Source organism: Nyctereutes procyonoides, unplaced genomic scaffold, assembly GCF_905146905.1.
Source record: "Nyctereutes procyonoides isolate TBG_1078 unplaced genomic scaffold, NYPRO_anot_genome, whole genome shotgun sequence".
NCBI lineage: Eukaryota > Metazoa > Chordata > Mammalia > Carnivora > Canidae > Nyctereutes > Nyctereutes procyonoides.
The window spans coordinates 12,660,353-12,674,368 of record NW_026575145.1 but is presented as its reverse complement, the minus strand read 5'-3'; the positions used below and the strand labels follow the sequence as shown (position 1 = coordinate 12,674,368).

Below are 14,016 nucleotides of genomic sequence, written 5' to 3'. Positions count from 1 at the left end.
GGCCAGGGGATGGGTTATATGGCTATGGGTATTAAGGCAAGCACTTGTGATGAGCACTGGGTGTTGTACGTAAATCACGATCACTAAATTCTACACGCGAAACTAATATCAATGTTAACTATCTGTAATTTCAGTAAAAACTTGAAACTAAAAAACAAACAAACAAACAAAACACCAGAACAGAAACAAATAAAGAGAATGAAGGGACATAAATACCAGAAGCCAAACGCAATTTAGAAAAGATAAATGCAAAAGTGTAGTCTACTTAAGGGCCAAAACTTTATCAACTAAACAGAAGGTAAGACCCAGCACAATACTGTAGAAAAGATCTACTTAAACTCCTCTGTCCATAAAATATTTAGTATAACTGAGAAATGCAGCCACAGTTAAAAACTAACATAATTTCTGATTTTTAGTAGCATATAATACCAAGAGATGGAAAAGTATAGCTTATAAACTTAGAAAAGTAGAAATTGCTACAAGACAGCATAGATTGTTCTACTAATTAACTCCACTGACAGGATTACAATGCAGATTAGGGGATCTTGGGTATGGCTGACGTAACATGCCTCATGTTATTTTGAGAAAAATCCGCTACATGAAAATTACATTTATTACATTTATTGTCAGAAGAAAAGTTAATTTAAAATGTCTAGTTTTAAAAACAATTTAATGACATATTACTTCATACTTAGGGCTGCCTCAGACTCAGAGAATGACATATAAGATCTGCAGATGACACGAAGATGGAGGATAGCAATAAAGATTTTTTTAAATCTAGAGACTTAAATACAAATCAACAAAGGTAAAATATCACAGTAGCTCAACAAAAGTCCTTGCTTAACAATAATGAATGTGAAAAAGGCAAATTTTAAGTGAAAATGCAAATTCACATTTCTATGCCCTTCTATAGTTTCCTCAGCTTAAAAAGTATTCTTTGGAGTATTCTCTGCTTAGAATGTCATTTTTCTCCATTCTGTGTCCTGATAGCTCTATCTTTCAGGACCCAACTCAGATGTTCTTTCCTTATTCGAGGGCTTCCTCAACTCCCCAGGAGTTATCAGCTCCATTTTCTATGCTCCCATTACACAGGCTCCACAGCACATGTGATTTATGCCATTCATGGTGTTATATAGTCATTTCTCACTAGAGGGACAAATTATCTCAGTATCTCCAGATTCTCCAAAGCGCAGTGTCAAGAGTAATAAAAATACTTTCCACTGGCAGTCCACTTTTATTTTTATGTGTATCTAAACAGAGAAAGTACACATATGAATGTGAAGGAAAGGAAAAGTATCTAAATCTCAGCTTCCCACTTGTAGAATGTGTCTTTGGGTAAATTACACAACCTCATTGAACCTGGTTCCCTTTTATTATATGGGGATATCTTCCATTAATTGTTAATATGAAAATTAAGATAATACTATTGTATGCCCAGCATACTGTATGGGTACAATAAACAGTATCAATTCTAACTGTTCAGGTACCATATTTGCAAACCATATTTGCAAAAATACACTGGAAAAAATAACCAGTGTGATAAAGGAACAATGTCAGATGAGCTCATAAAAGACTTGAGCATCTCTGGGAAAAAAGTTTGGCATTGGGAAGAAGGGTAGCAAGAAGGATAAACTGCAGAGAGATTACCACTGAACTCCCAAAATCCAATCAGGATGACCCAGTCATAAAATCTTACCAGATGCTCAGTGGTAGACTGTAAAGAGAATTGAAGGTATGCAGTCTTTAGAAATATGACTGATACTTGTTTCTCATAAGACATGGAATCTATTTTACCACCTCTTTTTAAATCTGGGCTAGCCTTAAGATTGGCTTTGACTAACAAAATACAGAAATGACATGGAGAGACTTCTGCTCTTACTCTCTTGGAACCGAGCCCAGCACCACGTTAGTCTTCTGAGATGAAAGACCATATGGTAAAAAAAAAAAAAAAGCCATCTCAGTATTAATATATCACACTGTATACTTTAAATATCTCATAAATCTGCTGGTAAATTATATCTCAACAAAGCTAGAAAAAAAATAAACACACATAAAGAAAAACCATCCCAGGTGAAGTCCCCGACATATGACTGAGGCTACCTCTTAAACTATCCAACCTCAGCCTACCCTCCAGCTGACCATAGCTAAATGAGGGGACAGGTCAGCAGAAACCATACTGGCAATCTACAGAAAAGTGAGCAAATAAAATGGATGACTATTTTGAACCACTAAGTTTTAGGATGGCTCGTTACACAACAACTGTTAAGACATATTCTGTCTGAAGAAAGACTGTATTAACACAAAACAGGGTAGCCTACTAAGTGTATAAAAAGTAAAGGAAAAGTATGAAGGAATCTTTGCCATATAATCTAAGAAAAAAAGACTCACGGACCCAAATATCTGACCATGTAGCAGACTTATTCCTAAAAAGAAGGTGAAAATCTAATTTGAAGATACTAGTCATTAAGATTATCCAATTCTCCTTAAAAATTCCATGCTCACCAAATGGCCTTCATATAATAATTAGATTTCATACATGCCTACTTATCAGTATAATAACTGGTCTGTGTGAAAGACATATATCCCCACTGTAAACTGATGGCATTCTAGCTTGTATATTTAGTATCTAGAGCTTAATCATTGGGGATATAATAAAGAAGACAAATGTCTGGGCAGACAACAAGAGTGGTGCCTACCCAAAGATCTAGGCGGTGAGCCTGAATTCAAAGCAGTGCCGTACATTCTTGGTGCACATTTCTGCAAGCTTCAACAAATATTAGGAAAAATTTTATGTACCATGTGGATCAAAAATAAGAACATAAACGCTAAAGTATGTGAGTGAAAAGTCTAGTGTCACCAACTGCTAGATAGGTGGTTTTCAAGACTGATCTACTCTCTACTACTACTCTCTACCACTCTCTTTAACCCAAATCCAGTTTCCTTATCTCTAAAACAGGGCTGTTGAAAGGACTGAATTAACAAATGAAGAGCTGATGAACCAGGAAAATCAGGAGCTTTATAAATGAGTTAAACACCTTTTACTAGAAAGCCTGGTTGAGGGAATCCTTGGGTGGCTCAGTGGTTTAGCGCCTGCCTTCAGCCCAGGGCTTCATCCCTGAGGCCCCGGGATCAAGTCCTGCATATCAGGCTCCCTGCATGGAGCCTGCTTCTCCCTCTGCCTATGTCTCTGCTTCTGTGCCTCTCATGAATAAATAAATAAAATCTTCAAAAAAAAAAAAAATAGAAAGCCAGGTTGAAACATAAAGCCAGCCTATATAAGTGATGAAGAATTCCTACATTTTGAACCATTTGAAAAATGAAACTCACTCAAAGACGGTAAGTACATTCCAATTCTAAGGGTCTAAATGGCTAAAAAACAAAAACAAAAACTATTTAGGAAATTAAGTCATTGAGTAATACAAGAAATCATCTTCCCATCCCACAAATCTAGAGTTCCTAATATTCAGACCTGACTGCTCCACTTTTTAACAATCCACAGTCCTAAATAAATAATAAAATGGTCAGTTAACCAAATTACAGAGTAAAATTTTATCTTATCTAAGAGATTAAAGTACATGCTTTATTCTGCTCTTTGCCTATGAGCTTATTTTTTTTATTATTATTGTTTTGAAGGTGGGGGTAATCAAGTCTTTCTTAAAGCATGGTAAAAAAAAATTAAAAAAAATAAAGTATGGTAGACACACACATTAAGTTCGTTTCAGGTGTACAATTAACTGATTTGAAAAGCTTATACATTACGGTATATTCACTACAAGTGTGGCTACCATCTGTCCCCTAACTATTACCATATCATTGACTAAAGGGACACCTGAGTGGCTCAGTTGGTTAAGCATCCACCTTCAGCTCAGGTCATGATCCCAGGGTCCTGGGATCACGCCCTGTATTAGGCTCCCCACTCAGTGGGAAGCCTGCTTCTTCCTGCCACTCCCCCTGCTTGTGCTATCTTATCTCTCTCTTTCTGGTTAAAATAAATAAAATCTCAAAAAAATATATCATTGACTATAGAGCTTAGGTCTTTTTGTGTGAGCTTAGGTTTTTTTTTTTTTTTTAATGTATTTTTTCTAGATTCACATATAAGAGAGATCATTGGTATTTTTCCTTTCTCTGTCTGACTTCACTCAGCATAATGCCTTCAAAGTCAATCCATATTGTCCCAAATGGCAAGATGTCATTCTCTTTATGGCTGAGTAATATTTCTTTGAAATACAGACAACAATTTCTTTTTCCATTCATTCATCCACTGATAAACAGGTTGTCTCCATATCTTAGCTATTGTAAGTAACGCTGCAATGAACACGGGAATGAGTATAGATTTTCAAATTGAGGCACTTCTATACTGTCTCCCAGAGTGGCTGCACCAATTTACATTTCCACCAACAGTGCAGAAGAGTTCACTTTTCTCCTCATCCCAGCCAGCAACTGTTATGCTACTCTTTTTGATAATAGCCATTCTAACAGATGTGAGGTGGGATCTCAATGGGGTTCTGATTTGCATTTCTCTAGTGATTCAGGATGTATAGTCTCTTTTCATGTACCTGTTCGCCACCTATAGGTCTCCTTTAGAAAAATATCTATTCAGATCTTCTGCCCATGTTTTTAGTTAGATGGGTTGTTTTTGCTATTGAGTTGTAGTTCTTTATAATTTGAATATTAGCCCCTACTGGATATATAATTTGCAAATATTTTCTCCCAGTCAGTAAGACACCTTTTAATTTTGATGTTTCCCTTTGCTCTGAAGAAGCTTTTTAATTTGATGGTCCCACTTGTTTACGTTTGCTTTCATTGCTCTTGCTTTTGGTGTCAGATTAAAAAATCATCACCAAGAACGATGTCAAGGAGCTTACTGCTTAGGAGTTTTATAGTTTTAGGTCTTATGTTCAAGTCTTTTAACTTATTTTGAGTTTTGTGTTACTTTTGTGTATAACACAAAAACAGTGGTCCAGTTTCATTCTTTTGTACTTTAGCTTATGCATTTACCTACAGTTAATATGCTATTTTTAATGAGTCTTCTTTACTTATGGAAAGCAGGTCAAACATGAGTTAGTAATTAGTTAAAGAGCATGTACTTCAAACAAACAGAAAAAGGAGTTTGTACTGTATAACCACTAAGGATCTATCCTGGTCACAGTCCCTTTCCCAAAAAATTCAGGGTCTAGGAAAAGAGAAAAATTGAGGCAATAATGTATTGCATTACTATGTAGTAATAGCTGATCTTACACTAGATAAAATGGAGGGATGATCATTGCTGCCTAGGACAAAGGAGAAAGCGCTAGGCTATTACGCCAAGTAGGATAAAGACAAAAAACTATTTAACAATTAAAAGGTCACTGGCAAACTTCTACTAACCAGAGTCAGAAGAAAAAGTTATACTTTGCCTTGTATTGCAAAGGGAACAAGGTAGGGAGGTGTAGAAAATCCCTTTGAGATTGATTAAGGTAGAAAGGTTCTATTCAGAAATCAAAAACCTGAGCAAATAGGTAAGCACAGTGGTCTTCACCCCAATACAAAAAACAAATATTCATATAATGCCCTTAAAGGATAATCTTCAAACAAATTTACATAAACCAACTGGTGAGCTAATGAATAAAAACAGAGATTTCCTTCTCCAGACTTGTGCCAAGGGTCAGATTACCATAATACCAAGGATCACCATAAACCATGAATACAATTTTGATCTCTCTGTAATCATCTAAGAGGGGAAAAAGTAAACCAAAATTTAACACAATTAAATGTCAGTCTTCTTCCCTTTTTGCCGATTTAAAGTCACAAAAATTAACACCTAAGAACACTAGTAGCTCTCCTTTGTTCTTTGCTCCTAAACCAACTGCCTCTCCTTAACTGCTTGTAAATTCCAAAAACCCAAATACTTCATCACAGGGAAGACAACAAAACCCAAAAAAAACAGCTATTTAAAAAAGAACTTTGTTAACGCTATAAAACTACAAAGGACACAGTTTCTTAATATTAGTAGAAGGTGGAATATCTAAAATCTCTTCCTTTATTTCGGCATTTCAGATATCTCCATGATTATAGTAAACCAAGAACCAAAGTATACAAAAAGTTTAATTCAAAAGGGATACAGCCATATTCATGCTCCCTTCTAAAGTGGGAAAAGTCTCTTAAAAAGGTAAGACTGCTTATGCCAAAGGGGAAGTTTGAAGCTTAACCCCGTTTTCTATTTTCTTGGCACTCTTAAATACCATTTTTTTTAAATTGGGAATTATTACCAAGGATTTTAACTTAAAAAAAAAAAAAAGGCATCATCCTTGTCAAGTTACCTAATCCAAATTCACTTAAGTTACAAGAGTGAACTCTATTTGAGTAACAAAACAAGTCTGTACAGGAGTCGATTTAAGACGTGCACTCCTATTTTAAAAGTACAGTCGGCTGAAAAACTTCTCCCGATATAACATGTTTGTTTATGTGTAACTCTTTCTGTGGAGCTGAAGAAAAAGAAGCCTTACTTTTAAAAGCTCAAAGGAACTGATTTTTCTAACTTTGCTGCTCGTTTCTCAGACAGGTGCGGACTTTGCTGAAAGCCCTCCCTCGAGTAAGCCCCCACTCAGAAAAAGGTGCCTCCCACACACAAGTTATTTGGTTGCTATAACATTTGGTTTCTAAGCCACAAAGGGACCCCCCCCTTCTGAGCGGAGAGGATAACGCACGAGAAAAAGGGAGGATCAGGCTGTTTCATTGATCGACCAATTTAGGTTCTCACTTGGAGATCCTGTTTAAACACACATCTCTAAAGCACCCCAGTGTTCGGTGTCACAGGACAAGTGGATCTCTTGGGATAAACCAGGCGAGGTACTGAAAATTTAGGAGTGAAAACTACACACGCAGCAGCTCCGGATTCTTATCAAAACAATAGCGAGTGGCACATGTCAGGCAGCCCACATGCGCAGGGGGATAAAAAGAGGAGACTGGCTGCGGCTGGAGTTGAACTTGTCTTAACCCCCTCCCCCTACGCCCACCGCCGCCCTTGGGGCTACGCCAAAGTGATAACTAAGTGCGCCCAGTGCCCGGCTTTTTCCCCCTCCCTTCCGCCCCCCCTCCCCGCCCGGACCCGACTTCTTCTTCCTCACCAAGGTCTCCCGGAGGCGGAGACGCTGAGTTCTCCGGGGCCGGGAGTTAGTCACCAAGAAGAGGTGGTGACAGAGCACTAGGCTTGCGTCGCACACTCCGAGGCCTAGCCGCACCGGCCGAGAGGCCGCCGGGGATGGCTCGCGTGTCCCGGCCCCCGCTGCGCTGCGCCCCGGCCCGCCGGGGGGTGGGGGTGGGGGTGGGGGTGGGGGCTCCTTCCCCAAGTCTCAACTCGGCCCCCTCCCCTCCTCCCTCCGCTCCCCTGGCTAAGGCAGCCCCAACGTCAGGCTCCACTCTCGACCGAGGAAGCAAGCCCGGCCCGGCCGTTTCCTGCCCCCGGGGGTGGGGATTCCCTCTCCGGGCCGGGGGACGGCGGCCCCGTGCCGCTGACCCGAGCGGGGATCCCCTCGGCCGCCGGGCGGGGATCCCGGAACTGGCCCGGGAGTGCGCGTGTGGCCGAGGCGGGGAGGGGCGAGGCGGGGAGTTTCCGCTGCTCGGCTCCCGGGCGGCAGCGGCTGCTAGAAGCGGTCCCCACGGCCGGCCGAGGACCCCAGCTTCCGCGGGCCCGGCCCGCTCTCCCCACGCGCGCCACAGCCGGTCGCGCCGCCCGGGGACCCCGCGCAGTCCCCGGGTCGGGCTCGGGGGACCGGGAAACGCGGGCCCGCGGCCAGCCGTCACTTGCGAGTCGCCCCGCCAGAAGCCCAAGGCGAGGAAAAGAAGAGAGACAAAAGGACGCTGCGGAGGGAGTCCCCACACTCCCTCGCACCCCCCGCGCGCGGCCCGGCCCTTACTCGTAGTGGCGGAAGATCTCGTTGGTGACTTTACAGTAGAAAACTTCCTCGTCCGGCCGCAGGTCCGCGGGCGGCTTCTGTCTCACAAACGGCTTTCGGTGTAGCAGCGGCATCTCCCGTCCGCCCGCGGGCTCGCCCGGACCCTCGGCCGCCCGCGTCGGCCCCGCTTCCCTATCAGAATTGGAGGGAAAGGAAAGCCGGTAAGGTGGGGAGCGCTCGGCCGCGGCGTGGGCCAGTCCGCGCGCCGGGGGAAGCTCGACTGCCTTTTGTGTGACTGACGCGCCGCGGCTGCCACCGGAGCCGAGGTCGCTCCTGCCGCTACTGGGGTATTGAGCGAGCCGAGCCGCCGCCTCTGCCCTCCCAGCGCGCCCCACCTCCGCACGCCCGGCGGCCGGCTCACAATGGGGCCGCACGCCCCGCCGCGGGCGGGCGGGCGGGCGGTGCGGGAACGGCGGCGGCCCCCTCCCCCAGCGCCGGCTCCCAGCCCGCCGCCGCCGCCGCCGCCGCCGCCGCCGCCTCGGGCTCGCAACGTGCTTGGCGCGCAGCCGGCCGGCCCGACGCCGCGAGGAGCCCGCTGCGGGCGGACCCCGGCGCCGCTCCGCTTTGTTCCCCCGCTCGCCTACACTTCCCTGTCGGCGCCGGCCGGCTCCCGACGACCTCACGGAGCCCCTCACCTGCGAGCACGCCGACTGCCACTTCTCCACCTTTTCAACTACAAAGGCGGCGAGGGGAGCCTGTGTCCTGCCGGGGGGTCGCCTCTCGCCGGCCCCGCCGCGCCGCCCGCCGCCGCTTCTCCCGCTGCCACGGCCTGGCTCCGCGCGGGGGATCGCGTCCCACCGCCACTTCCCCGCCTCTCGGAGCTCCTGGGAAGTTTCTGATCTACTTTCGGCTCCGAAGGAGGAAGAGCTGTTGGGAGGAGCTTTTCACTTCTCGCTTCTACCTTTTTATTGGCTACTCGATGACTTTTACAGCCTGTCACTGATACAGGAAGAGACGGCGGAGAGCCTGGGAGAGCTACATTATTAATTAATGGAGCAACCCCTTGTGTAGAATCAGAAGCATCCTCCATGTTTGAGATTATCAGCCGAGAGATCTAGGGAAGGCGCGGGGCTTTCACAAACACATGGCTAACAAAGTAAAGCCTTCGTCTTCAAGTCTGGCACCATCGCTTGGTTTCACGGTGGGGGAAGGATTCCAGTTCAGGTTTAACTTTTATTTTAAAGATGGGAAGAGGAGAAAGTATTTTGATATTTTCCTCAGAAAGAATTTTCATGTCCAAAAACATATTTTGCCTGTGTAAACATCCTTCTTGAAAAGAAAATACCTTTCTTGACAGCAGTTCTCGTTAATATTTAAAGAAGGCAACTCAGCCAAAGACTTGGCAGAGGAAAAGACCAAAAAAGAGTTTTTTTAGAAAATGTCATCATGCCTCTAGGACTCCCACATACTTGAAACTAAAAACTAAATACACCTTTAAAAAGTAGTATTTGTGATACGCCAATGAAAATATTTTGCCAAGTATCAACATTCGATTCAATCACACAGAATTTTAAAGGTTGTGGATTTACTAGTGAAATTTCCCCTAAAGCAACTTTCCCATATCCACAATTTCCATTTGTGAAACTAATTTTAATTCACATAATAAATGTGACTTCTGAATTAAAAGGAATTTTTCAAACTACAAGTGATTCCAAATGTTTGCCAGCTTTGTGTTAAATGGTCTTTTTTGCTACTGCCCTTGACGTTTGCTTATTTGTGGATTAACATGTAAGAATGAATCTATAAGACAGTGAGTTTGAAGAACAGTCACTCAACAAAGGACACAACTACCAATACTGTGAAATGACTATAGTTCTAATGTGGGATCATCTTTTTATCTTGAAATTAAGAACATTTGTACATAGGAACAAAATGTGAGGAACCTGTTCAAATTGCAAGAGTTATAGTTTTTTAACTTCTTTCAACGTACTTTTATGGCAGCTAGCAAAATGAATTTTTGTGGAAGACACTATGTTTTGAGTGTTTTAAAAGTCATTAATAAAATTGATGCACTTTACTGTCTGAATATAGAAGTCACAGAGGCTTGGAAATGTTCTCAGTACCAACTATATTCTTTAGTCTGGATAAACTCTTCAAAAAAAAATTATGCAGTCATTTAAAGTGGCCTTGTACTTGAGTGACAACTTAAAATTCCCTACCTAGAAAGTATTTAATTTTCCAGGTGAAAAATTTAGAACCTACAAATATAATCTCAAAAGGGGAACATGGAGGATGGATAAATTTACAAGTGCTAATGAAGCATCACTCTCACAATCCAAAATCCCAGCTTATCCGTTAAGCTAAAAACAGGAAATTTTCTCTGAATATATCATATTTGTATTTCTTAGAGCTCACTAAGTTTTTATTTAAATTCCAGTTAACATACAGTGTAATACTAGTTTCAGGTGTACAATATGTGTGAATCACTATTCAACGCTTCGATACATCATCACTCAGGGCCTTAGAGCTCACTATTTGATGAGGTTAAAATTTTGTTAAAATCATGATCAAAAATGGTGATTTTATTTTTATTAAATACAGATTTTTAGACAATTGGGTTCTTTTTAGTACTAACTTAAAATTGAAATTTTATTCTACATTATCAGAATACTATTTCCCTACTACCATATGCTGATACCAATACTACGATACTATCATTACTCAATTCTCTGAGTTACATACATAGCATTTATTTTAATGATTTGTGATATTTAATAATGTTATACAGTTGTTCATTGTTAATTCACAATAATATATATTTAGTAAATTATAATTAACATAGTAGTTTAGTTTTGATGTGTTTATACTACTTGATCAAAATTAAGTTACCTCAAAATAATACTACTTTTGTTTATTTTGTTAAAGATTTTATTTATTTATTCATGAGAGACACAGAGAGAGGCCAAAGGAGAAGTAGGCTCCCTGTGGAACAGGAAGTTGGATGAGGGACTGGATCCCAGGACCCCAGGATCACTACCTGAGCCAAAGGCTGACACTTAATTGAATAAGCCACCCAGGCAGACCTAAATCATACTTCTTTTAAAGTTATCCTACACATTTATTACTGAAAGTTACCTAAGATGTTTATTTCATATTTTGCTATCACGATTAACTCTTTATTACTACTTCTAGGCTTTTGAGAATGAAAAGCTCATCGCTATTTCAGGAAGTAGTTAAGGATACAGTCATGAAATAAGACCATGTGTGAAAAAATTGAAAGTATTGTAAACTATGAAAATTAAAGTATCACATAAAAAAATGAAATTAAAATCTTTTAATTTTTTAACAATTTAATTAAACATTTATCAGGCTCTTCTTATGTGCTAAGACACTACTAGCTCATGGAATACACTATAAATGTATCCTGGCCTTAAAAATTGTACAATCTGGGGTGCCTGGGTGCCTGAGTCAGTTAAACATCTGACTCGTGGTTTCAGCTCAGGTCATGATCTTGGGGTTGTAAGATTAAGTGCGCCTCATTGGGCTTGGGCTCAGTGTGGAGTGGGCTTGGGATTCCTTGCCTCTCCTTCTCCTTCTGTCCCTCCCCATGCTTGTGGTCTCTCACTCTTTCTCAAATCAAAAAAAGTCTTTTTAAAAATTGTACAATCATCTTCTAGGAAAGAGATGATGTAAATACAACAAAAACAAGAATTGTGTGAGTACTAATGATCATGAGTAATATAATGCAAAAAGAGAAGTAGAAAGATTAGAAGTAAATATAGGAGGACGAATGATCTGTCCCAAATGAAGTCATCCTTGGGGCTTGATTTGAAAGGCAATAGAAAGCTTGTGTTCCAACATTTCCTCACAGGTCTCAGGATGCATCCCTCACTCTCCTTTAGTCACCTCTCTGAATGAAGACACCAATTGCCCCCACTTAAACGTAAAATGTAAATATCCTAGGTAGGCAGGACATATATTAGTCTAATATCATCAAGACTAGTTTAATATTTGAGAAAGTACACTGCTTTATGTATGTAAAAACAAATCTATGAAAAATGTATTTTCAAGCTTGAGCTAGAATACTTTTCCTTTTTTCTATTGATTGATTAAGAAAGGCTTTACTTAGGTGGCTTGGTGACATAGTAATTAATTACTTAAAGCTGAAAGAAACCTTTGGGAACTCTTAATTCTCTCATTTTGAAGCTGAGGAAACTTAAATTCAGTAACTGAAATCTAGGCCTCTTGACTCTTTGTCCAATTTCTCTAGACCACTGTGCTTTTCCCCTTGGATTTGATAATATCTAGTTTTCTTGTATACCCATCCCACACTGAATCTATAAGTGAGCTAAAGTACCATTCCAAATCCTTCCCAAACTGCTAAAATTATAAAGGGATAAGCTGTATTACTCATAATCAGAGATAATAATGTATTTCTGAGAATTATCCAGGAATTTATCTTCAAGAATAGGGGTAATGAGAATCCTAAATTTGAAGAGCTGACGAGTCCTGTCTCCATGCTTCAGTTAACACATCTAACAAATATAAACCCTTTATATCCCTTATACCTAAGGAACGGTTAATAAAAGTACTTAAGTATAGCTGCCCTAAGATCTTCTGAGAAAGATGTCTTAGAAGTATATACAAGGAATATCTTCAACTTTGTAACTTGTTTCCTAAATATCTGTATCTGACATCAGTCTCAACTCCTTATGTTCTCTTTTTAATGTCTTCCTAAATAATTCATGGCAGTTGACTTATAGAAATTTCTATATACTTTTCTTTAGAAGCAATGAACATGTTTTCCTTAACGTCTGAAATCACTGGCCTAGTGTTGGGATAATGGTTCTAAACTTTAGCTGCGCATTGAAATCATCAGAGGGATTTTTAAAAAATACTGATGCCTGAGCCATACCCCAGTCCAGTTAAACAATATCTGGGGTAGGGACCCAGGCTTTTGGAGTTGAAAAATCTACTCGGGTAATTCTAATATATTGCCAAGGTTGAGAACTATGGTTAGAGACAATTAGATTGTTGATGGTAACGTGGTAACGTTGGCAAATTTGGGATGCATTTTTTTATTCAAGCCCTTGTGATTAAAGTCATGAATTTTGGGGTGGTAGTATCAGTTGAAAGAATAGTCTATGGCTATCATCATTATCACAATAGTTTACATTTAATGAGTGATTCCAGCATTCCAGCATTGATTGTGAAGCATTGTGCTAAATGAGGGCTCTAAATGAATCACCTCACGATTCTCACAACAAACTAAGTACTATTTATTACTTCCATTTTACAGATGAAGCTGTTGAGGCTCAGAGAGGTTAATTAAGTAGCATACTCAAGATCTTACAATCCAGAAGCAGAAAACTCAAGTTATCAACTCCAAAGTCCATGCTCCTTACAACTATATTTCCTGGGACTGATTTGATAATCTAGCTCAGATGTAAATTGAAATAGGGAACCTGATCCTATGCACTAAACCATTTAGAACTTATAATGATTAAGAATGTCTGTTAATCATAAAAGTACTAGAGGAAAAAAAAGTGCTAGAGGAGTCCATGGAGAATTTTAAGAGTTATCTCAGAGTGGGGAAAGTCTTAACACAAAGCCCACCCATAAAAATAATTCTATAAAATAAAAATTAAAAAAACTTATGTGACAAAAGCTATCACAAAGTTGTAAGACAATTATCAAACTGAGGGAAAATTATGTATTTGCAACTCATTGGCAAAGGGCTAGCTTCACTAATGTATAAATAATTTGCTATTGCCTTATTGTATAAGTAATAACACCACAACAACCCAAGAGAAACAGAAAAGGAAACACAAATGGCTTTAAAATATATAAAAAGATTCTCAACCTTACTCATTCATCATAAGAGAATACAAATTAAAACTACACTGAGATGACATTGTTCATCCTTTGGATTTGCAAAGATCACCATCATTTGTTGGTAAGCCTATGGGGAACCAGGCACAACCTCTATGAAGGGCAAATGGACAATATTTATTCAAGATTACAAATACAGGGATCCCTGGGTGGCGCAGCGGTTTGGCGCCTGCCTTTGGCCCAGGGTGCGATCCTGGAGACCCGGGATCGAATCCCACATCGGGCTCCCGGTGCATGGAGCCTGCTTCTC

The 14,016-nt window shown here is 40.7% G+C and overlaps 1 protein-coding gene across 3 annotated transcripts in view; it reads right to left on the bottom strand.

Annotated features, from left to right (window-relative positions):
• BAZ1A (bromodomain adjacent to zinc finger domain 1A) overlaps positions 1-9,491 on the bottom strand; it is a 91,253-nt gene extending 81,762 nt beyond the window's left edge. Inside the window, exons 1-2 of one of the 3 annotated variants that reach the window (XM_055309258.1) lie at positions 8,570-9,491; positions 7,896-8,066 (exon numbers count right to left, since the gene is read on the bottom strand). In XM_055309258.1, coding sequence (XP_055165233.1) covers positions 7,896-8,008 — 113 coding nt within the window. In that variant the 5' untranslated portion in view covers positions 8,009-8,066; positions 8,570-9,491. Of the gene's footprint in view, positions 1-7,895; positions 8,067-8,569 lie in introns of those variants that run through there. The other 2 variants (XM_055309259.1, XM_055309257.1) reach the window with 2 other exon arrangements.
• Between the last annotated feature and the right edge of the window lie 4,525 nt (positions 9,492-14,016).